The 26,256-nt window shown below is 36.1% G+C and overlaps 1 protein-coding gene across 2 annotated transcripts; it reads left to right on the forward strand.

Moving 5' to 3' along the window:
* The first annotated feature begins 1,303 nt into the window (after positions 1-1,303).
* Positions 1,304-26,049, forward strand: LOC136218007 (probable phosphoinositide phosphatase SAC9). 2 transcript variants are annotated; one of them, XM_066004729.1, is made up of 14 exons: positions 1,304-1,622; positions 1,746-1,886; positions 2,240-2,838; positions 10,031-10,163; positions 11,039-12,255; positions 12,964-13,062; positions 13,249-13,419; positions 14,246-14,488; positions 20,097-20,531; positions 21,998-22,807; positions 23,530-23,727; positions 24,372-24,827; positions 24,923-25,153; positions 25,554-26,049. In XM_066004729.1, the coding sequence occupies exons 2-14, from the start codon at positions 1,874-1,876 to the stop codon at positions 25,827-25,829; spliced, it is 4,881 nt and encodes a 1,626-aa protein (XP_065860801.1). In that variant the 5' UTR covers positions 1,304-1,622; positions 1,746-1,873; the 3' UTR covers positions 25,830-26,049. The 2 variants fall into 2 exon arrangements, with proteins under 2 accessions (XP_065860801.1, XP_065860799.1); XM_066004727.1 differs by having other exon boundaries at positions 1,802-1,886.
* The last annotated feature ends 207 nt before the right edge of the window (positions 26,050-26,256 follow it).

Below are 26,256 nucleotides of genomic sequence, written 5' to 3' on the forward strand. Positions count from 1 at the left end.
TTATAAATATAAATCTTTTATTTTTTTTATTAATTATATCTTTTTAATCTTGATTTTTTACTACGTTGACAACTCATCAAAAAAGCCTAACACTTCTCCTTATTTCTCTCTGCTTCCGCTATTATATATAGTATAGATATAATAATATAACTAAAGTTAATATATTATATTTTATATTATATTTTTTATCAGTAAAAAAGGAGGAAGTGACACCTCAGCTCCATCGTTACTGTTTTATATTATATATAGATATGTAGAGAATTAGAGAGATTTTAGGGATTAATTTAAATTATGTAGAACTTTTAGATATAGATATGCAGAGAATTAGAGAGATTTTAGAGATTAATTTAAATTCTGTAGTACTCTTAGATATAGATATACAGAGAATTAGAGAGATTTTAGGAATTAATTTAAATTATGTAGAACTTTTAGATATAGATATGCAGAGAATTAGAGAGATTTTAGGGATTAATTTAAATTATGTAGAACTTTTAGATATAGATATGCAGAGAATTAGAGAGATTTTAGGGATTAATTTAAATTATGTACAACTCTTAAATATAGTACGGATAAAATAATCTTTTTATAAATAAATATAATAATATAACTAAAGTTAATATATTATATTCTATATTATATTTTTTATCAGTAAAAAAGGAGAAAGTGACACCTCAGCTCCATCGTTACTGTTTTATATTATATATAGAATATATAGATATGTAGAGAATTAGATAGATTTTAGGGATTAATTTAAATTATGTAGAACTTTTAGATATAGATATGCAGAGAATTAGAGAGATTTTAGGGATTAATTTAAATTATGAAGAACTATTAGATATAGTACGGATAAAATAATCTTTTTATAAATGAATATAATAATATAATTAAAATTAATATATTATATATTATATTATGTTTTTTATCAGTAAAAAAAGTGGAAGTGACACATCAGGTTCATCGTTACTGTTTTATATTATATATAGATATATAGATAGATATGCAGATTAGAGAGGTTTTAGGGATTAATTTAGATTCTGTAGAACTTTTAGATATAGATATGTAAAGAATTAGAGAGATTTTAGGGATTAATTTAAATTCTGTAGAACTCTTAATATAATACGGATAAAATAATCTTTTTATAAATAAATATAATAATATAACTAAAGTTAATATATTATATTCTATATTATATTTTTTATCAGTAAAAAACAGGAGTAAGTGACACGTCAGCTCCATCCTTACTATGTTATATTATATATAGATTATCTGCTGACCTGTTGCGATTTTAGCTGGGTACCGTTGATTTCTTTTTCATCTTCTTCCGTCTGTTAATTTCTAAGTTCTGAATTTTCTTCTTCTTCATTCGTCATTTCATCTTTGCTTAATGGTTCTGGATCCGTAATTTCTCCTTTCCCTTTCAGCTCTTTCTAAGGTCACATGACACAACAAAACCCAATTTCTTTATCTCTTGTATCTTTCTTCCTTTGCCCCATCCTCTTCTCCGCTCGGTTACGCTTATACGTCGCCTATTTATTGTTCTTTTATCCTTGACTCTAAACTTTTGGTTGAGATTTTGGATTTGGAAAGCTAACATCATTGGTTCAGATCGCATATCGTATGCAGTAAGCAATTTATGCCAACTAATTGTTTATTTTGCAGTAGTCCAGAGGGATTCAATCTTTTTCGTCTTCCTTTTAGTTTGCCAGATTTCAATTGCCTTAATTCACTTTGCATTTTTTCTGTAGCAACTTCTGGTGATGTTTCTGTTAATAATATTACTAGATCCTTTTGCTATTATCAGATTACGGGTTCTTCATAGTCGGATGCGGAAACCTTAGGCTTCGTAGCTACTAGTTATCTTCATTGAGTGCGCATGGAATCGCCAGGTGAACATCATTTTATATATTTGATGTGCATTTACTGCAGAATAACTAGGATTTTTTCAAGTTTTATGAATTATGTGAATGCAATAAATTTATAATGTCAACTTCCTTGTCATTGTCAATTGTTTGCATTAGAAATTAGCATTCCAATTGAGGAGGGAATATTGAATTAGGCTGATGTGCTCTTGCTTTTTTTTTTTTTTGGTTATCTTAAGACTATGATGATACATTTCTTTGTTTGTACTTAAATAGAAGGGAAAACATCTTTTCTCATAATGACCACTGGGAAAAGACACTGTATCTGCTGGTATCATTCTGCACTCTTCTCACAAATCATCTGTCTCATTTGCTTGCAGCTGGTGGTTCAAGACACACATCTGTTGTTGTTTTGACATTGGATTCTGGCGAAGCATATATTGTTGCCAGTTTGTCATCCAGAACTGACACTCAGGTGATATATATTGATCCAACAACCGGGGCACTTCGCTACCGTGGGAAGCTTGGTTTTGATGTTTTCAAATCTGAAGATGAAGCTATTGATTTCATTACAAATGGATCTCGATGGCTGTGTAGGAGTACAACTTATGCCAGGGCAATATTAGGTTATTCTGCGCTAGGAAGCATAGGTTTGCTTCTTGTAGCTACAAAGTTGACTGCAAGTGTTCCAAATTTGCCTGGTGGAGGCTGTATTTTTACAGTGACCGAGAGTCAATGGATCAAAATATCACTTCAAAATCCTGAGCAACGGGGTAAAGGAGAAACAAAAAATATACAAGAGTTAACCGAGCTTGACATTGATGGAAAGCATTACTTCTGCGAGACCAGAGACATCACCCGACCTTTTCCAAGCCGCATGCGCTTGGAAGAGCCTGATGATGAATTTGTTTGGAATGCATGGTTATCAATGCCCTTTAAAAACATTGGGCTTTCCCAGCACTGTGTCATTCTTCTACAGGTTTTGCTTAACTTTAAGTATTATCGCACTGATGGTTTCTGATAGTTAACGTTTTAAATGTCTGCTTTGTGTATCTTTTTAGATATTCAACTTTTTATGTTGCAGTCACTCTATTATTCAACCTTTTTTATATAGTGGGTGCAGTCAAGAATACCTATTTTTAGAATAGTTTCATGTATTATTTAGGTTTTTTTTTTTTTTTTTTTTTTTTTTTTTATCCTATTTAGCATTAGTTTAGAAGTTTCTGAACTGAGAAAACAAAACTAATTTTTGGTAGTAATAGGATAGTATTAATATCCAATTTCTATTTACTATTGTAATTCGCTTATCTAGACTCTAGAGTTGACATTTGGATATGGAAGCTTTTCAATCTATGTTTTGAGAGCTTAGTGCTTGCTTTCCTTCAGCCTTTAGGTTTATGCTCGTGTTTGTTTTGTTTCTCATGTTCTACATGAATTTCTTATTGGAACAAGTTCAACGTAGATATCATAATCTATTCCTCAGATGCGTGGTAGTTCCCTGTCTAACATATTCTTCAAGTTTTATTAGTTTCTTGAAGATTTTTGTCTAGTTTTTTGTATGGATTTTTTTTATTGATGTGACCCAAAAGATATGCAAAAAGAGAAAAGGCATCTGAAAAAAAACTAATACTTCACATATCTTTTAAGTCATTTGGGGCAGTATGTTAGTCACGTTGCCTGAAGTTTGTAAATTGTGCCTTAAAGGAACAATGTATATACTTTTCTAACTAATAGCTTTGATGGAAATCTGTGTGGGCTGAAATTCAAAAACTACAAATTGATAATAATGTGCACAGGATTGCATAAGAGTTGTATTATATAAGTGATGCACATGGATAAGAGAATAGTAAGTGCGGAGGATGTAGCTTTTGGAAGATCATTTGCAAACTTATTTTAGTCAACCACAAATTGCTATTGTGATATGACTTATGGTGCTTACTCAAGTATTCTATTTTTTAGAGACGTTGAAAAGACCATTAAAGAAATTTTGCAATGGTTCAAAGCAATATCTGGGGGGTGCATCAACTCAAAAAGATGCAAGGCTAGAAATTCATAATTGAGATCAAGAAGCAAAATTTTAAAAATAAGAAGCTTTTATTCTTTAGATGCTAAGGAGGTGTATAACTTGGAAGCCCTGGATGATAAGACTGGGTTGGGAAACTATGAGGAGCTTATAATAGAGAATGAAGATAATGGAAATACATCAGAAATACTCAAGTAACCTAAGAGAAAGAAGATAAAAAAAAAGAGACTCTAAACTGTATAAATGCTACCCTCCATTTTGAATCTAGTAATTAATTGGAACTAATTGCTCATTTGTTTCAAAATCCCTAAGCATGCCTAGGAAGGAAGGGAAATAGAATTAATAATTTTAGTCACGTTGTTAATATCCAAGAAGATAGACCTACAACTTCTAAAAATGCTATTTGTTGATTCACACCTGTGATAAAACTTAAGGTTGAATTTTCTCCAACTTGGGGAGAATAATTAAGAAAATCTCAGTGTTAGTATTATTTTTATCTACTCTTAATATGGAGTAGGGGTTTTTGATTTAGATTTTCTTGTAAAAGTTTGGCTTACCATCTTTTCAGGAGTTTGAGAATCGAACCTTGAAAGTAGTGATTTGAGAATAGTTTAACTCAATGGAAAACAAGTGCTTTAACAAGAAGTGCATAAATTCTTGGTTCTTATGGCTAGTGAATAGATGTAAGATAGCAATGAAGAAAAAAGGAAAGAAATGTTGAGCTTTCGTCTTTTTAGTTTACCAGTGTCAGTAGTGAAGGAGTGATAATATGTAAGCCCTTCCTCATGACTACTTGAGGGTTTTTCAGATTATGCTACCCATAGCTGAGTGTTTTGTGGTTGGGGCGCATATTTTGTTTTTCTATCTTGTGTTTCTTAGTAGCTATTTGGCATTGGGTGTATTGGGATCTCGAAATATTTTTTGATGAGCGTACATGAAAACCTTATTTGGATTTTCCCAAGATCTTTGGAATTCATTTATTTCTCTCAGGGGTTGCTTGCTTTGAGTTTGGCGCTTTTCATGTAACCGGATTGCATGGTCTTGGAATCTGGAAAGATACAACCAGTAAGCCCGATATGGGGTGTGGAAGGTTTTGATCCCTTTGTTCCGGGAGGAATAGCTTTTCATCATATTGCAGCGGGGACATTGGGCATAGTGGCAGGCATATTTCATCTTAGTGTTCGTCCGCCCCAACGTTTATACAAAGTATTATGTATGGGCCTATTTCATCTTAGTTTCTCATAGTTGGTGTTGCTGCGCATGCAACCATTTTTATGGTAAGAGACTATTATCCAACTACTCGATACAACGATCTATTAGATTGTGTCCTTAGGCATCGTGATGCAATCATATCCCATCTCAATTGGGTATGTATATTTTTAGGGTTTTTTCTCAGTTTTGGTTTATATATTTATAATGATACAATGGACGCTTTAGAGCGAACTCAAGCCATGTTTTCAAATACTGCTATACAATTACAACCTGTCTTTGCTCAATAGATACAAAACACTCATACTTCAGAGCCCAGTGCAACGGCTCCTGGTGCAACAAGAACAAGCACCAGTTTAACTTGGGGAGGTGTTGATTTAGTGGCATTTGGTGCAAGGTTGCTTTGTTACCGATTCCATTAGGAACGGTGGATTTTTTGGTCCATCACATTTATGCATTTACGATTCATGTGACGGTGTTGATACTTCTGAAAGGATTTCTATTTGCTCCTAGCTCTCGTTTGATACCGGATAGAGCAAATCTTGGTTTTCGTTTTCCTTGTGATGGACCTGGAAGAGGGGGAACATGTCAAAAGTATCCGCTTGGGATCAATCTTCTTGGGGCTATTTTGGATGTACAATTCGATTTCGATAGTAATATTCCATTTCAATTTTGAAGTTAATGCCAAATAAAAAAGATTTTGGTTATAGTTTTCCTTGCGATGGTTCGGGGCGCAGTGGTACTTGTGATAGTTCAGGTTGGGGCGCATTTTTTGGATGTTAAATACCATTGAATGGGTTACTTTTTATTGGCATTGGAAGCACATCACATTATGGTAGAGTAATGTTTAACAATTTAATGAATCTTCCACTTATTTGATGGGATGGTTAAGAGATTATCTATGGTTAAACTCTTCAGAACGTATCAATGGATATCCTTTTGGTATGAATAGCTTATCGCTCTGGGAATGGATGTTCTTATTTGGACATCTTGTTTGGGCTATTGGATTTATGTTTTCTTTTTCAAGCAGGTTTAGGTCTAGTTGAGACTGAAGTAATTTCTTGGCGTGGATATTGGCATGAATTGATTGAAACCTATGAAGCACAGACACTTCCCCGGGGTCGCCGTGGCCGTGTCGCACTCGCCGGACTCGGCGGGGACATGGCGGGGACATGGGACTCGGCAGTGACACGGATGGGACTCGGCGGGACACGGATGGGACTTGGCTGAGGTGAAAATAGGGAAAAGCTTAGGGTTTTTTTTTTCTCCTGCGATTCACAATTCTTCAACTCCTGCGATTTCTTTCGCGATTCTTCATCTCTGCAATTTCTTTTGAGATTTCTTTTCTCTTTCTATTTCTCCTGGGATTTGCGGTTCATTCATCTCCTGCAATTTGCGATTCGCGATTCATTCTTCATCTCCTGCCTTTCACGATTCTTCCTTGTTCAGTCTTCATTCTAAATCGCATGAATTTCATCTCCCTTGCTCTAATTTCATGACTAAACAGTCTCCATCTCCCCTACTCTAATTTCAGACTTGTTTTCAGCAAGCAGTACAAATATATTTTTATATCTAATATATATAATTAGCAAGTTTTTTATATATTTTTTTATATCTAATGTATATATAATTAATTATATAAAATTTGCCGTGTCCCGCCGCACCCGTGTCTCATATTTTCTAAAAATGCCGTTTGCCGTGTCTGCACCCGAGTCCGTGCTTCATAGATTGAAACTTTAGCATGGGCTCATGAACGTACACCTTTGGCTGATTTGATTCGATGGAGAGATAAACCAGTAGCTCTTTCCATCATGCAAGCAAAATTGGTTGGATTAGCCCACGTTTTCGTAGGTTATATCTTTACTTATGCGGCCTTCGTGGTTGCCTCTACATCAGGTAAATTTGGATAATTCTTTTTGTGCTCTATCCAAGAATATATTTTTTCGATAGAGTAAGGCGATTCTTTCTATTTCTATATCTAGGGACCGACTTGTATCAGCGATGTTAATAGGAAATGCAAAATTATGGCAAGAAAAAGTTTGATTCAACGGGAGAATAAGAGGCAACTATTGGAACAAAAATATCATTTGATTCATTGATCCTCTAAAAATGAAATAAGCAAAGTTCTGTCCTTGAGTGATAAATGTGAAATTCATGGAAAGTTACAATCCCCACCGCGAAATAGTGCATCAACACGTCTTCATCGACATTGTTTTTCGATTGGAAGGCCGAGAGCTAACTATCGAAACTTTTTAGGCTATCTGTGGACACATACTTCGTGAAATGGTTCATGCATACTTGTTACCGGGAGCAACAAGATCAAGTTGGTAAGGATTACAATGATTTCTCCATTTTTCTAGTCATTTTTATGATCATCGATCCTAGAGGGGTCCCTTCACCATTCTGTATGAATGCACTATTCTATTTGTACAGATATGGTAGTGGGGGCACATTCAAGCCTTGTTTGTCCACTAGATTAGTTCCAAATTCTTTGCTACATCACGCGGGGTAGAGCAGTTTGGTAGCTCGCAAGGCTCAATAACCTTGAATTAATCGGTTGAGTCCTTTGGTTATGCAGCTTATGCTGCCAATATTTGAGTACCGGAGATGGGAGGATTCTATTACAGACATTGCATTTTGGTGATCTCTTACAAATCACCATCGAGCCTCAAAAATAGGTCCCTTGCAGAACAGGAAAATCAAGGGGATTTTCTTGTAAATGGACCTGTGATGATATCCAATTTGCAGGCCCATAACAGATTCTGTAGGAGAGGAGCGAACCCAATGAATGTCAGTAGGTTTTCATCAAAGTAACCTTGGAGCTAATATAATCTTATAGAGTTCAGTTTGTTCATTTATGATTTTTTTTTGTCTGCTACATTAATTGTCGGATGTCATATGTTCAAGCTCAATTTCATTCTGTTGTTTAGGTTGGTGTTTCTTGGAACTATGATAAGGAGTAAGAGCGTAAAGCATTTTTCAAATGCCATTAGATAAAAATTCTGAAGATAACACCTTCCAGGATCATCAATCTATTTACAAAAAACCCTTGGATGCAGTAATTCAACTACAACAACAACAACAACAACAAAGCCTTAGTCCCGAAATGATTCGGGGTCGGCTAACATGAACCATCATATAAAACCGTGAAAATCAAGTCGTGTCAGCGACACAGATTCGCTCCCTCCACTCCGTCCTATCCACTACCATATTTTCCTCAATTCCCAATAAACTCATATCACTCTCGATCACCCTCCTCCAAGTTTGCTTAGGTCTTCCCCTACCCCTCACCACTACATCCCTTTGCCACTCTTCGGTTCTCCTAACCGGCGCATCAAGCGCTCTACGTCTCACATGGCCAAACCACCTTAGTCGGTTTTCTCTCATTTTATTCTCAATAGATGTAACCCCTACTTTTGTCCTAATTATTTCATTACGCACCCGGTCCTTTCTCGTGTGACCACACATCCATCTCAACATACGCATCTCCGCCACCGACATCTTATGGATGTGGCATTGTTTCACTGCCCAACACTCCGTACCATATAACAATGCTGGTCTAATTGCCGTCCGGTAGAATTTTCCCTTCAATCTATTAGGCATGCCGGGATCACAAAGGAAACCCGTAGCACTCTTCCACTTCGACCAACCAGCTTTAATCCTATGGGCAACATCTCCATCTACTTCTCCATCCGTTTGGATAATAGATCCTAAATACCGGAAGCAATCCGAGGCCTGAACAACTCTCCCATCTAGGGTGATTGTCCCTGCCTCCCTACTCCTACGGCCGCTAAACTTACACTCCAAATATTCTGTCTTACTTCGACTCAACTTAAAGCCTCTAGATTCTAGAGTTTGCCTCCATAGTTCCAACTTCATCTCCACTCCTTCTTTCGTCTCATCAACCAACACAATATCATCTGCAAACAGCATGCACCATGGTATACCATCTTGAAGTGAACTTGTTAGTTCATCCATAACGATGGCAAAAAGAAATGGGCTTAGTGCGGAACCTTGATGCACTCCAACACATAAATCCTATTGGTTTTTGTTTATTTCCAGAACAGAATAAAGTCCCATGCGAGGGGATTTTGTTTATTTCCAGAACAGAATAAAGTCCTACACAAGGGGATAATAACAAAATTTTCAAATGAATGTCAAATATAATATGCATAAAGATATAGGTCCGTGTAAATATTGAAGGGCTGACTTCACTTCAGATTGAGTGGTGCAATATGTTTCCTGTTTCTTAGAATGAGTGATGCAACATTCTCCTGTTTCTCACTCCATTATTTTTATTCTACATTCAGAAGCAAGCCAATAAACTGATACGCAGAATAATTGTTACCATAATTTTGAAGTGCTGAGATTTGATTAACATATTCATATCAGGAGTTTGATGGCAATAAAAGACCATCGCCTATGGAAGATGGTGTATTGTATATTCCTTCAAATTATTTTGGTGTATGTGACTGATTTTTGGATTAGATTTAGGATTACTGGTTTTTGGTATTATACTTGAGTGGAAGCAGTTTTTAGTACTTGTTTCATCATAGATTCTGATTAGTACTCTCCAAGACCACTCTTTCTCTGCGACAAGCCCCAAATAATTTTGCATTATGTTGCCTCAATATATTTTCATCGTAACATTTTCTACTTGATATTTCAACTTTTATGGCAATCATTCAAAAATATCTGTTTATGTTATCAGGCTGTATTTTGTCCTCTATTACACGATAGAGTAGTATCTACTTTCTCATCATGTTAATGTCGGCTTTCGTTTTTTCTATTATAATCTTTCTTTGCATCTTTTTCCCCTAATCCATGTTTTCTGGGATTTATTTATGCTGCAATTTTCTTTTATCTAACTGGAGAAGAATACAGTGGTTACGATATAAATTTTACATTTTGATTCTGTTTGCTTGATATTAATGTATAGGGCTTTGCAGAATGTCGGAGTTTTGGAAGCTTGGGTCAGTTAGAAGGGAATGTTGCTCTTACAGCCCGTCGTAGCAGGCTGCACCCTGGCACTCGTTATCTTGCAAGGGGTTTAAATTCTTGTTTTAGCACAGGTAGGGTGATTTTAGTAAAGTCATTTCAAATTATATTTTGATTTTCTTATTGGCTAGTCCTTCAGGTTGTTATGTTTGGTGGTGAGTAATTATTTTGGCATTGGTATCATTCACTTTTTTTCTCAAAAAAAAATCTTTAACCTTCCATTTTCTCATTGTGATGTGTTGAATATTCATAACTTTGAACCGCATCGCAGTGCTTCAGACTGGATCTTTTGTTTTTGCAAACATGAAAATCAATTGGTTTCAGATACACAATTTTTCTTGTACATCTTTTAAGTCTTTTTTTTTTTTGTGTTTTCTTAGTAAGTGACTTAGTAATCCTTAATTCCTTAAAACTTCCTACAATTTTTATTTGCACAATGGGGAATATAAATTATTGTTCTATTGCAGTTGTTGGCTTTGATGTAGCCAGTATAATATGAGGATTAGGGAACTGTTTCAAATTGGAGAAAAGGGATTTGTTTCTGTTATAGCATTATATATATGTGGAGTGACCCGCCCTCTCAATAGTGAACAATTAATGGGATAGAACGTTAGCAAAGACCGTGGTTGTTATAAAAAGAAATTTTTGAGGTCCTTGTTGCTAAAATTAAAGAAATTTGCCAGAATTATGTGAGCCTGGAAGTTTAGAAATTATTTTAGGGCATTAGGCTTTATTGTTTTGGTCCTCTCATTGCGCCCACAGGTGTTGGTATATTTCTTTCTTTTCGTATATTTGGTGTCTCTTATTTGGCTTTCTGCTGTATCTGCTTTCCAAATCCTTGATTTGAGCATGTCGATTTCATTTTGTTTTCCCTTGTCTCATCACTTATTCATTTGTTTTGTGGTTTTAAGTGAGTTTTATTGAACTTGTGAAGAATGTACATGAGCAGGGAATGAAGTGGAGTGTGAGCAACTAGTGTGGGTGCCTAAAAGAGTTAGTCAGAGTGTTCCTTTTAATACATACATTTGGCGGAGGGGAACTATTCCAATTTGGTGGGGTGCAGAACTAAAGATTACTGCTGCAGAAGCAGAAATCTATGTTTCAGATCGGGATCCTTACAAAGGAAGCTCACAGTATTACCAGAGATTGAGCAAACGATACAATGCTCAAAGTTATGATGCAACTGTTGGTGAGGGTCAGAAGAAAAAGGCATTCGTTCCTGTTGTGTGTATCAACTTGCTGAGAAATGGAGAAGGGAAGTCAGAATCTCTCCTGGTTCAGCATTTTGAAGAATCTCTAAACTACATCAGGTCAACTGGAAAACTTCCTCATACTCGATTGCATCTTGTAAATTATGACTGGCATGCAAGTGTGAAACTAAAAGGTGAACAGCTAACAATTGAGGGACTTTGGAAACTTCTGAAAGCACCCACTATCGCTATTGGCATTTCTGAAGGGGACTATTTACCTTCACGGCAACGACTTAACGATTGCAGAGGTGAAGTCATTTATAATGATGATTTTGCAGGTGCCTTCTGTTTAAGAACACATCAAAATGGAGTCATACGTTTTAATTGTGCTGATTCTTTGGATAGAACCAACGCTGCTAGTTATTTCGGTGCCCTCCAAGTCTTTGTGGAACAGTGCAGGAGATTGGCCATATCACTTGATAGTGATTATATACATGGCTATCGGTCAGTTGATAGCTATGGTGGATACATTGCTCCGTTGCCACCTGGCTGGGAGAAACGATCTGATGCTGTGACAGGGAAGACATATTACATTGATCATAACACTAGGACCACCACATGGAATCATCCTTGCCCAGATAAACCTTGGAAGAGGTTTGATATGTCATTTGAGGAGTTCAAGCAATCGACAATTTTGTCTCCTGTATCTCAGCTAGCTGATATTTTTCTTCTTGCTGGTGATATCCATGCAACGCTTTACACTGGTTCTAAAGCCATGCACAGTCAAATTCTTAGCATATTCAATGAAGATGCCGGAAAGTTTAAACAGTTCTCTGCAGCGCAAAATATGAAAATTACTTTACAAAGAAGATACAAAAATGCAGTTGTGGATAGCTCTCGTCAGAAGCAGTTGGAAATGTTTCTTGGTTTGAGACTGTTCAAGCACCTTCCATCAATTCCAGTTCAACCTCTAAATGTATGTTCTCATATTAAGTTTATAGCTTTCCTGGGTTTTCTATACGCATGCAGACACATATACATTCACCTATTGCCTTAACTATGGCTTTTACTTCTGAGTACCTTGTAGATACCAATTTTGACTGTAAATATCATGTTTATTATTATGAAAGATATTGTTGAAAATACTATAACAAAGTCTATTTATTTTTCCATGTGCATTGAAAATGAATAAAATTTATTTACATGCTCTTTAGGATTTTCGTGATTAAGTTGATTATTTAGGAAAGAATTAAACAAATTCTGTTGTTACAATTTCTAGACTTCTAAGAATTTTCATTGGGTTATAATTTATCATTTGCTTAGCATTATGGAGGGAAATACTTAATATTTATGAGTTTGATCTTTAACACCTAACCATAGATTCTTAATATTTTTTACATTGATAAGAATTGCATAAAAAATTTCAATTACGATATACACACACAGACCCACGCTCTCGCGCACATGCAGCACACACACTGATTGAATAATAATAGAGATAAAAAATATGATTAAAATTTATCAACAGGTAAGGATTAGAAATATTATAAATTGTTTGATTTGCATCAAAATTCTAATACGATTAAGTAATTTTAATTGATCAAGTGTGTGCGAGTGTATATACATTTAGATACATTGCTAGTTTTTATCTTTTGATTTATGATCGTTGCATTGATCATTGCAGGTACCTTCCCGACCATATGGTTTCTTTCTTAAGCCTGTTGCCAATATGTTTCCAAGTGGATCCAGTCTTCTGAGCTTCAAAAGGAAAGATCTAATATGGGTATTAGAATGTCCTGTTCCTTTTTTTTAATATATATTTCCATTATATGAGAAATTGGAAGAGAAAGAGATTAAACTGCTAAAATTCTCCTCCCTTGTTCAGATCTCACAATGGCTTTAATTTTAAGATATGCTAGTGCATTTCTTTGCATATTTGAATTATTTAATTCATTGTTTATTCTAACAGGTCTGCCCACAAGCTACTGATGTGGTTGAGCTTTTTATCTATCTTGGTGAGCCTTGCCATATCTGTCAGCTTCTTCTGACAGTTAGTCATGGGGCAGATGATTCGACCTATCCATCAACTGTTGATGTGAGGATAGGCCGCTACCTGGATGGGCTTAAGCTTGTTGTGGAGGTCTGTATCGTTTCTGTTATGCATCTTACTCCTGGAAAAGTACATGTGAAGACAACTTTTAAGTTTTAGATAATATCATGGGGGTGCAAATGATACTTTATTAATTATTCATCAGAATGTTGTTTCATTCTCTGCTGCATTGATATTTTGATCCTTCATTGTTCTGTAAAAGCTTGCTACCTTTGAAAGGGGAAAAAATTTACTCTCTGTTTTGCTTTCTGGTCTATTTTCCATTTTTAGACTAGATTATGACATGGAAATAATAATTATTATCTTTTCCGGTTGATTCAAACTATTAAGATTTGAAGCTCATCTGGGATGAAATAACTTTCTATTTAATGAGCATTAAAAATGAAAAAACAGCACAGGAAACCGAAGGAAAAAAGAAAGAAGAAAATAGTTCCTTATTTGCTAGAGTTCCCAGATTGAAATGTATCTGTCGGCCTTTCTAAGCAAACATCAAATGCACAATTCCTGTTATCAGTTCTTATATAAACCTGAATTGTGTTGGAAATGAACAGAAGTGGGTTTAACATCATACAATGTTTATGTTTTGGTTCTTCTGGCTTTTCTTGACTCGCACTGTACAAGATTTACTGTGAATCAATCTTTCCTCAAGCTCTCATTTCTTGATATTGTTAGGATGAACTCGAACTCAAAAAAGTTGTTAAGTAAGGCATGCATTTAAATGATATCCAGCCCAGGAAGAAAGGAAAAGCTTTCATGCATTTTGTGTGTAGGTACAGAAATAACAGAAGTGTGCGACCACTAAGAGGCTCCAAAACTGTCTCTTACCGTGCTAGTCTTTCTTTGGAATTGTTGACAGGGTGCTAGCTTACCTCAGTGTGCAAATGGGACAAACCTCTTAATACCATTGCCTGGACCAATTAGTGCAGAGGATATGGCTATCACTGGAGTGGGTTCACGTCTTCATGCTCAAGATAGAAACATTCTTCCACTATTGTATGAGTTTGAAGAACTAGAGGGAGAATTAGACTTCCTTACTCGTATAGTGGCAGTTACATTTTATCCTGCAGTTTCTGGAAGGAGTCCTATGACTCTTGGTGAGGTAATGCCAATTTCTACATGATTGATACTTGATATATCGTATATTTCTTTTGTGTATAAGTGTTGGTTTATGGTAAGCTGTGATAAAGGTTTTGATTGATTTGTTCTATTACATATAGTAAAAAATGTGTTACCTTGAGTGGACAGGCTTTATGAAAATTGAATTTAATGAATCTGTTTGGGGCGAGTGTTATTCAATTAAGGCTATATCGTTTGATCAGAACAATCTATATGGTTGAATAGGTTTGGCTATTTCATTATTATGGTTAAGCTCAGTTCTTATATTTGGATGTTTTTGCAGTCAGCAAGAATAAGAGCACATCTTTTCTAGTTATTTTTCTAAAATACATGATTTATTAACTTACCTCACTCTAGACAAATGAAGATCCTTCATCACATTATCTCCAATGAGGACAAATAGGTGAAGGAATTTGCATGCAAGTTGTTAAAGGCGCAGGCGCACCTCAGAAGTTAGTTTAGGTTTGGTTTTCCTTTTATGTGTTGGTTTAGGTTTCGGACTCTAACTCAGTATGTATTTATATTGGTTTACGTCCACCGATTGCAATACAGCTCTGATTGTAGTTTTTTTCCCCTTCTTCCGATCGCAATACTGTTACAATTACGATCCAAAATTATCAGTTTCTTATTGCAGTTCTCCTTATTTCCGATCATGAATTCTGGTTCCAAATCGCAAAGCAGCATGTCCGATCAACCAAATTACTGCTTCTTTCTTTGATTTTCCGACTCACACAACAAGTACACAATGTCAACAGAATCAACATGATCGAAATCTTCCTCTTCCTCATCAGGGGTTATTTGTGGCTCCGGTTTTCCTCAATCACAAATTGCCAGCTTAACACACAATCTGTCAGTCAAGCTCACCCTCTATTTTTTTGTTATGGAAAAGCCAACTGACCAATATCCTGAAAGGAGCTTGTTTATTCTCCCATATTTCGAACTTTGCTCCTCTAACAGACATGAACATTGATGATTGGGAAGCTTAGAATTCCCAAATCGTTGCAATCATCTATGGTTCTATCATTGGGAATATGCTCCCAGAGTTAGTGGAGTCTGAAACTGCCAAAGAAGCATGAGATAAGCTTCATACAACCTTTGCTGCGGATACTCGTCCTCAAATTAGACAGATATGGAATCAACTTCTCACCTTTTAGGAAAATAATGATTCAGTCTATGTTTATATGCAAAAGGCTAAAATTATGTTTGATCAATTAGTAGCTTTACAAAACCCTATCGGTGTGGATGATTTTGTTGATTGCATGATGGCAGGCCTTGGTTCTACTTATAGACCGTTCTTTCGTTCACTAGAAACTCGATTCGAGTCTATTTCCTATGATAATTTGCTTGGCCTATTGATCAGTGAAGAAATCCAACTTGCTCGTGATACGACAATGGGATTTACATACATCCCCATCTGCTCAGTATGTTTCTCGTGGAGGATTTAACAATCGCAGATGTGGACACAGATGCGAATGGCAGTCTCGGGGTGGATGGTCCAACAGTCAAAGCGCCTCTCGTGGATATGGACATCAATTTCAGCCTGGACATGCCACATCGAATTCAATGAACACTGGTTATTCCACAATGATATGATATAACCATAACAGAAAGGGATTTTATTCTCGTTCTTGTTCTTCACCAAGTTTTAATCTTCTGGTTATCTTGCAAACACAAACCAAAATCAGCCTTGGGTCATGGATACCGGTGCTACTCTCATCATCTCACATATGATTTGGAAAATCTTGCTCTTCACTCGGAATATCAAGGTCTTGAGGAAGTCACTATAGGTAATGGTTTTAAACTCTCTATTCACTCTATTGGTGCTTTTGATTGTCAGATGAACGGTAAAAATATTAAGTTCAAAGATGTGTTGTTTGTTCTCTCCGCATCTCAAAACTTAATCTCTGTTAGATCTCTTACTTCATCTCATAAACTTCCATTTAGTAATTCCACTTATGTTGCTAAATTACCGTTAGAGCTAATTTATTAAGATGTTTGGGGTCTTGCTCGTATTAAATCTCATGATGGTTATTCATATTATGTTCTCTTTTTCTTTTTATCATTACACAATATTCGTGGATCTATTTTCTCAAAAAGAAATATGATGCGTATGACACCTTTGTTAAATTTCGCCTACTCGTGGAAAAACATTTAGGACTTCCAATCAAAACGTTCCAGTAAGATTGGGGGGAGAGTTTCAGGCTCTCATGAAATATTTTTTGGCCAATGGGATAGTTCAACGATCCTCATGTCCTTATACTCCCGAACAAAATGGTTCTGTTGAAAGAAAATTTTGTCATATCATTGAAACGGGTTTAGCAATGTTAAATCATGCTCGTTTACCACCTACTTTTTGGTTTTATGCTATACTGATGTTTATATTATTAATAGATTACGTGCTTCATTTGTTAATTTTGCCAATTATACTCAGCTTCTTATTTTCAGATGTCTTTGTTACCCTTAGCTAAGACCATATAGTCCTTATAACTTGGCTCCTCGTTCCACTAAATGTGTTTTCTTGGGATGTAGTCGTCTTCATTAAGGTTATTGTTGCTATGATCCGATTTTTGGTAAAATTTATGTCTCATGCCATGTACTTTTTGACGATTTTCCATATGAGATTATCACAAAACAAGCTACTGGTATCCATGACTCTCGGCCCCCATCCTCAACAGCCCTGTTGTTATAATTCTATTATTATTGAACAGATTACCAACTACAAATCAAACACTCCATTCGGCATGTAACAATCAGCCAGATCAGTCCTGTCCGAACGAACTGCCAGTCCATCTATGTGACGTCACCACCAATCCAGACCAGCATCTCGGACTGCCCTCGCAAAGCTCATTGCCTGACCAGTCCAGTCTAGAAACTTGGACTGCCAGTCCATCTCTATCCACAATAAATTGCTCCTGAGTTATCTACCGATACACAAAACAATGCCTCCTCTGCACCAATGATTCAAGCTCTTCAAGAACCTCCTCGTATTCATCGGATGGTCACTAGATCCCAAGTCGGGACATTAAAACCAAGAATTTTCACTGCCACAGTGCAGAAAGAACCTATTACCTTTCTGCAAGCTTCGAAATCACAAGAATGGCAGGAGGCTATGAGCTCTTAATGATGAATGGCACATGGAGCTTAGTTCCATTACCTACAAATGCTAATCAAATTAGTTGTAGATGGATTTTAAAGATTAAAACGAAGACCGATGGCGAGGTTGAGAGATACAAAGCATGATCAATGGCCAAGGGTTATCAAGAGCGCCCAAGAATAGACTACTCCAAGGAGGTTTATATGACACAACCACTTAGGTTTGTAGATTCTATACGCCCTACACATGTCTTCCTTGTATTATTTTCAACGTGGTACTGTTCGACTGTTTTATTTGATCTATGTCGATGATTTACTAGTCACTGGGAATGATCCAAGTATGATTGCCAAACTCGTTCGGTTTTTGGAGCCCAAATTTTCCTTTCGGAACTTGGGACGATTACATTGTTTTTTGGCTGTGGAAGTTAACTAGAGCTCCGATGGACTTTTTCTTCATCAAATTCAAGTATTGTAAATCATAAAGCTGTTTGAGTCCGAGAAATTGAGCATCAAGAATGGGGATTTGTTACCCGATCTAGGCATGTACAGAAGTATAGTGTGCAGTCTTCGATGCCTCACCTTCACCCATCCAAACATTTCCTTTACGGTAAATAAAGTCTCTCAGTATATGCATGCTCCTCGTGAATCACACTGGTTGGTTGTCAAACGCATCTTGCGTTATTTAAATAGGACTTGTTCGTTTGGGTTGACACTACATCGAGGAGGCCGGCTTGGCCAATTACACGGTTTTTCGGATGCTGATTGGGGAGGAGATCAAGATGATCGAAAATCCACCAGGTATGCCATTTTTCTGGGAAGATGCCTTCTATCTTGGTCATTACGTAAGCAACGTACAATTTCTCATTTCTCCACCAATTTGATTGCATTGCTATGTCAGAGCTAAGCTGGATACAAATGTTAAGTCTGTGAAATTGGTTTTCTTGTAGCTTCTCCAGCGGATCCTATGTACCATTACAACATCAAACATTTGGAAATTGATTTCCATTTTGGTTGGGATAAAGTTCGTTCAAAAGCTCTTGTCGTACAATTCATGATTTTACCAAACCACTACATTGCGGGAGGTTCCAATTGCTTCGAGACAAGCTTACAGTGCAGTCCCGCCTAGTACAGCTTGAGGAGGGGGATAAGGATGTTGTTCCTACTAAGTATACACTACACGATTCATCAATTAACATAAGTCAGAGTTATCTCAGAACTATTCTTCTATCATTTAGGATGTTGTTCCCTCCTTTGTATCTTTTTTTTTTCATTTTTTGCGCCTTCTGTTCATTAGTTGCGCCCGAGCCTTGCACCAAGCTTCAGGACCCCTAGCGCCTTTAACAACTATTCGTGCATGAGAAGAATGCAAATTTACAGGTTTCCAAGTTCCTTAGCTGTCCCACAGTTACTACTAGAAAGAAATCTTTAGTAAGGGGGTATTCATGGACCTGTTATCCGGTCCATCGGTTAATTTTTATAATGAACCAATAGATTCAAGGAATCTACAAGCAGAAACTGTATATTTAACTGATAACCAGGCCTAATAGTTAGGATAACTAGTTTTGTGGTTTTTGATTGTTAAAAAGTAATACTCGTACTTTTAAAAAAAATAAATATTAACTTTACAATTAATTTATGCACATAATTTGTCCTACATTTCACATATTGGAAATCTTATGTAGAAATAGAAAATATGCACAACACAGTAGAAAACTGTTTGCACTATAAGCATAACATAATCTGAATAAAAAAAAGGACTTCTTTTGTGTAAAACTAGTAAAAAGAATAATTTACATAGGAAATCACAAGCAATTAAATTCAATGTAAAAAGAAGAAATCACTACAATATCCAAATTATAAATTAAATTCTTAACAAAAAAAAAAGGTGTGGCAAGATAGATGAGGGAAGGAAGACTTCTAAACATTGTTTGGTAGAAGATTATAAGGTACAAGGTCCTGTAACAAGATCACAAACCCGTGTTCACAACAATATTGCTTGGCTTGGTAGACTTGGAAATGATACGCATTTTCAGAAATACAGTTCTAGAATGGGTCTTTCAGTTCAATCATTCTGCATATATATACTTTCTTGATCTGTAACTCGTTGGCTGAAACCCTGCTTAGATATTCAAATTTAGAACAGACCATCTCAAGTTGAGAAACTGTGAACTTCAAGGTATTTTTATTTTGCAGTTTTTTTCTGTCATATAGGCCACGGATGAGGTGGTCTTTTGGAATAGGAGTTTTTACTTCTGCTCTATTTGCATTGGGTTGTATGATATTTCTTTTCTTCCTTGTCCATCAATGCTAAAGTTGGACTGGACGGTCAAGCTGGATATATTCAGGATATTCATCAGGAGGTTTCTTCTGCTAGAATGATTGAGAAGATCTAAGTGGTTTTCATATGTCGTTTCTCCTGTTTATCTATCATTATTTTGATTGGTGGGTTTCACGTTAATTGTATTTGAATAATGATGCTATATTGCTTTTTGTCACAGATAGAGGTCCTTGGAGTTTCTCTTCCATGGGATGGGGTGTATAGCAATTATGGCCCTGGTGCAAGAATAGCTGAACTTTCCAAAAAAGGTCTTATGGAATCTAATTTACATTTGTCGAGCGCAGACAAGAATCCATTTTCCAGCACTTCTCTATCTGATGAAAGTTTGACACCACCAATGCAACAAAGTGCTTCTGCGGAGTGGCTTGATCTTTTGACTGGAGGAGATGAGATTTCCGAGGCGGTTTCTCATCCACTTTCTCAAAATAATTTCCAAGAGGGAAGTGACATACTGGATTTCTTGGACCAAGCTGTCACTGAAGATCATGGTGCTGAAGCTCTTCACAAATTATCTTCATCTCAGGATATAAAATCTCCAGATGGTGGTGCTGAAAAGTACATAAGTTGTTTAAAAACCCTTGTAGGGCCACAATTGGTAAGCTGTCATGTGTTTCTCTTTGCATTTTATTGCTTGCTTTATCTTTTAAGGTTATTCTCACACATTTTCTTACATATCCATCTACTTGTACTGCTTCAGTATTCTCTATTGTTTCTGATTTATGGTCAAAACTTTGTGTTCAATGCTACATTTGATATGTTTTATTGCTTCTAGTAATTCATCATATTATGGAAGAAACTTAGGACTCTAAAAGATTTAAACAGATTTAAATGTAGTTACAACCTACCTGGTCATAGGGGTGTCTCTGACTCTACAAGTGGGACTCAAGAGATTACTTGCTCTTGCCAACTGGGGGCTAGGAAAAGGAGCAGAAATTAGACCCTGTGAGAGGCAATATAATTAGATGAATCTAGTATAGTGGTAGGAGAATTGAAAAACAGAAGCTATTACCTGGCCTGGGCAAATGGGATGTCAAAGAACTCCAACCCTTACTTGTGTGTATTTGGTAATGATAAAAAGCAAATCGATTGATGCAAGAAAAATTGTAGACGCCTTTTGGTTATTACTTTTAGGATACCAGTTAAGAAATTTGTGTTATATAAGGTTTTGGTTGATGTAGTAAAAAGAACATATCAACTAGAGAACGAAAGAATTTTATCAAGGGAGAAAGAAGAGGATAATACAATAGCTTTGTGGAGGGAAAAGGAGATGGATGACAAAACCCTGGTCAAATATTCCTACAATAGACATTTTGACACTTGCATTTCTTGGATAACATGTATGTGTATGATTAACCTTTTATATGTGTTGCACAGGATAAGACCATTGGAAATGCCAGCTACAAACTAATTTTGATGAATACCCTACATTGATCCAAAGTGCCAAAGAACACTTACATTGCAGGACTTTAGAATAGGGAAATACCAAAGATGAAAGGACCTAAATGAGAAGGCATGCATGATAAAGTAATCCATGGGAAGGGCTGGGAATTTCTATTAAAAATCATGTGAACTGGTTTTAAGAGGAAGACAATGTACCTTTCAGCATTTCTACACCAGCTTTAGAGAACTAGAAGATTGTTTTGAGTGGAAGCAACTATCCAGTATGCATTTCCACAGGCCCACCCTCATAATTTCTATTCACATTTTTGTCTCTCTCTGACTTGTTCTTTTTGACATTTGTGCACTTTTTCTGGATTATCTAAAGAGACAAACCTACAATTTACAAGCCAGAACTTTTACCAGCTTACAGCCTATTTTTTTCATAGTTTTAGAATAGCATCCAGATCATGTACATCCAAGAGTAGAATTACATTACAATTGATGTGGCTCTTGGCATAATCATTTATACTGTAGCTATGTACAGATCCATCACTTCTAATTGTCATTTTGGTAATGAAGCTATTATGCATATTGCAGTTCTATAAATTGAAGTGCTTATATATTTACATGTGTCTGATTAGAAAAAAAATCATTGCAGTAATTTTTCTTATAATTTTTCAGAAAGGAAAGTTGAACTTTGTAGAAGCTATGAAACTTGAAATTGAAAGACTTCGTCTGAATCTTTCTGCTGCCGAAAGGGATAGAGCTTTGTTGTCCATTGGGATTGATCCTGCTACAATAAATCCAAATGCATTGGTTGATGAATTATACATTGGAAGATTGTGCAAAGTTGCAAATACTCTTGCTTTACTTGGACAAACTATGCTTGAGGATAAAATTAATGCTGCCATTGGTCTTGGGACTATTGATGACAATGTGATAGATTTCTGGAATGTTACAGGACTTGGGGATCATTGTTCTGGTGGCATGTGTGCTGTGCGTGCTGAAACGAAGGCACCACAACATGCATCCTCTTTGGGGAGTTCACAATCTATATTGTTGTGTTCTCAATGTCAAAGAAAGGTTTGTAAGATTTGCTGTGCAGGAAGAGGAGCCCTTTTGCTTCTGGGCAGTAACTCAAGGGATAATGGTCTAGTGAGCCAGGGCGGGTCAAACCATGGAAGCCAAGTCGACAGTTCTACAAACCGTTCTGTGACACTGGATGGTGTTATTTGTAAACAATGCTGCCGTGACATTGTACTTCATGCTTTGATCCTGGACTATTTGAGAGTCTTGATTAGTCAGCGAAGAAGGGACCGGGCAGACAGAGCTGCATATAAAGCTTTGGAACATGTTAAAGGTTCTACCTTAAGGGGTGATATTTATGAAAACAATCAATCTTCTGAGAGTCAATGGGCTGCTAAGGCTAAAAAATTACTTTCTGCAGAAGAGTCTCTGGCAGAGTTTCCATTGGCTAGCTTCTTACATACTGTATGGTCTTACCCTACAAACTTGGTGTATATATTATTTTCTTCTCATTTTTGCCTATCTCTGAATAATATTGATGGATCTAGCAAAATTGTTTGGCCAAATATCTCTGCGATATTCACTTAAGTTGAATCTCCATCTTTATGCATGGCACAACTTTTTAATTTAACCTCGAGTCTGTCGACCACTCTATATCTTGCTATTGTGTTTTCTCTGGATTCAATTCTATCAATTGGTTTCTTAATTGATAGCATTTTATTTTCCCAAATGAGTTGTGATTTACATTGAGAGGATCACCAGATGGAATGAAAAAAAGCTATTGCATTGTGCTTGACTACTAATGCTGAAATTTTAGCTAGTTTTAGATAATGAGCCCATGTTTGGTGAATATTGTGACAAAAGAGGCAAGGTGCTGAAGACATTATAAGTAGTTTAAAACAACTGGGGTATGCCATATTCTCTCTTTTTGTAGCTTGTGGCATATTCTCTCTGTTGTGAAACTCTCTGAACCATTATCAGTTATGTCCTTTTGGAACTTTGCTGAGCTCGACTTTGATAGTCTAGTCTTCAATTCATGTTTTCAGCAACTAACTAGAGGAGCTGCAAATAATAATAAGTCCAATAACTTATGATAGGTTAAATGCTAATGTTTTGCCTCAACATTTTGTTCTGCATAATTTTATTTAACTTGGACATGGCATCTGATAATTATTGTGTAATTGTAGGTTGAAACAGCATCAGATTCAGCACCATTCTTCTCCTTAATTGCTCCACTGGAATCTGGGTCACGGCAGTCTTATTGGAAAGCTCCTCATACCACCAACTCTGTGGAATTTGGTATTGTTCTTGGTACCCTCTCGGATGTAACTGGAGTTATCTTACTTGTCAGTCCATGTGGCTATTCTGCAGCTGACACTCCTACTGTATGTGCTTCTATCCCTTCACGTGTGTCCTTTGTGACGAACATATTTAAAAATTAAATGGTGCCTATAATGAAGACGTATAATTAGCCTAATACATCTACATACATTTATTGATTTATTGATGTAGGACATTTAGTAACCAGCCTACTGATGCTTTTCTGGTAGGAAATCTAAAGCGATGGATGAAATCCAGCATCATGGTTAAAAGAAAGAAGATTAGGGTTAGTCAGAGAAATATAGCAGTTTTTACAATGCTGTTGACAAAGTCGGGAAAAATATGAACTATTTCTGTTAAATATATATTTGACATTTTGGTGAAATATATATTTTTTATTTCTTTGGAATGCTTAAGTTTATTAAAAGAGTTTCCTCTAAACTTGAGGTCCAGGTTTCATATTATGAAATAACTTCTTGATGCTAATATTTTAACTATTTATTAGTTACAATTGAAGATAGCATAAGGATATTTAATGTAGAAATTGATTCTTCATTAGCTGTATGCCATGGAACTTGTTCACTAGTTTCCATTTATCACCGCAAATCTGTTACAAGTACAAGATGGTAGTCACATGTTCGTTGCAGTCCTTACCTCTTCATATAACACCGTTCATCTTTGACAAGTTCCATCCTATTATTGTTAACAGGTCCAAATCTGGGCCAGCAATAAAATACAGAAGGAAGAGAGGTCATGCATGGGAAAGTGGGATCTTCAAACCCTTGTCTCGTCTTCGGTTGAATTATGTGGACCAGAAAAGTTAGGCAGAGATGATAAAGTACCTAGGCATGTAAAATTTCCCTTCAAGAATCCTGTTAGATGTCGAATAATTTGGATCTCGCTACGTCTCCAAAGACCTGGATCAAGTTCTGTCAATTTTGAGAGTGGCTTCAATCTTTTATCCCTAGATGAAAACCCCTTTGCCCAAGTGAATCGACGTGCCTCTTTTAGTGGATCCATTGAGAGTGATCCATGTCTTCATGCAAGAAGAATTTTAGTAGTTGGAACTCCCGTGAAGAAGGAGATGGGACTGTCATCACAGGGTCCTGAAGAGACAAAATTTAATAGCTTTCTGGAGAGGACTCCACAATTGGGTAGATTCAAGGTATAAGAATTAAGAAACACTTATGGTCCAGTTATAGTTTGGACAATACCACTGATAATCTGCTAATCTTTTTCTTACAATTTTTTTAATCTCAGATTCCAATTGAGCAAGAGAGACTAATGGATAATGATCTTGTCTTGGAACAACATCTGCCTCCTGGTTCTCCTCCACTTGCTGGATTTCGCTTTGATGCTTTTACTGCAATAAAGCCTCGAGTTACTCATTCTCCATCTTCAGATGAAGATACGTGGTACACATCAGTAACCTTTTTAGAAGACAGATATATCTTTCCTCCAGTGTTATATATACAAGTTTCTGCATTCCAGGTAACCTCTGTCATGAATTTGTATAACTGTGTAAATATTTCAATTCTAAAAGTAACATCATATTGAAATCTCAGTAGATGATAGAACTGAACTCTGTTTAGTTGGGCCTCTATGCGAGGAAAGGAACTGCAACGAACAGTTTCTCAATTTTACATACACACGTGTTTAGCTCTTTCCTTTTTTTTTTTTTTTGTGTGTGTGTGTGTGAAGGAGATCATAGTAAATTAACTATGCCGTTCGAAACCATAAACCACTCTTTGCTGAAAATCTAACCAACTCAACCTTAAGCCTGTTTATCATAAATTTTCACTATTTTCTGTAGCCTTATTAAGAGGTCTGGTGTATCGTGTAATTCCATTTCCGACTTGGTGATGTATATCAACTAAAACAAACTGTGCAGGAACCGCACAACATGTTAACAATTGGTGAATATCGACTGCCAGAAGCGAAGGGTGGAACTGCAATGTACTTTGACTTTCCCAGACAGATACAAACCCGAAAATTTTGTTTCAGGCTTCTTGGGGATGTTACAGCATTCAAAGATGACCCAGCAGAACAGGATGATTCAAGTTTAACACCTTTGGCATCAGGGTTGTCATTGTCAAATAGGATCAAATTATATTACCGTGGTGATCCTTATGAACTTGGAAAATGGGCTAGTCTTTCCATGATTTAATTTGCCACTAATGAATGAAAAAAAAAAAAAAAGTTTTATGTGCATAAACTGGGACTCTCTGATTGTTTGTATTTGTTATTTTATAATAATTTTTTTTGTTGTTGTATATTAGGAAAATGTAGTAGTGGCCAATCATTATTGTAATACTTTTTTCTGTGGGGATAATCAGAATAACCCCTCTTCTTGGCAAGAGAGAAATTTTGTCAAAATATGTGATTCATTCCTTTGATCTTCAAGAAAAGTTTTTGCTTTGAAATTTGGGTCGAACAAAGGCAGTGGAAATAAGATAAAATACCTTAGACATAGGTTGAAAAGTTCTTTTATTAAGTCCATGTTAAGCAAGCATGAATTTTTTCTCTCAATCAGGGGACTTGTTTTTTCTATTGCGGAATATTTGGTGATAAAGGTTATATTTGTAATTATACAG

This window comes from Euphorbia lathyris, chromosome 2 (assembly GCF_963576675.1).
Source record: "Euphorbia lathyris chromosome 2, ddEupLath1.1, whole genome shotgun sequence".
Lineage (NCBI taxonomy): Eukaryota > Viridiplantae > Streptophyta > Magnoliopsida > Malpighiales > Euphorbiaceae > Euphorbia > Euphorbia lathyris.

Excerpts from the sequence above, each read along its gene's own strand:
- LOC136218007 (XM_066004729.1), top strand. Across the intron at positions 22,808-23,529 it reads TGGCTAGCTTCTTACATACT|GTTGAAACAGCATCAGATTC; the intron begins GTATGGTCTTAC and ends GTGTAATTGTAG. Across the intron at positions 23,728-24,371 it reads CTGCAGCTGACACTCCTACT|GTCCAAATCTGGGCCAGCAA; the intron begins GTATGTGCTTCT and ends TATTGTTAACAG.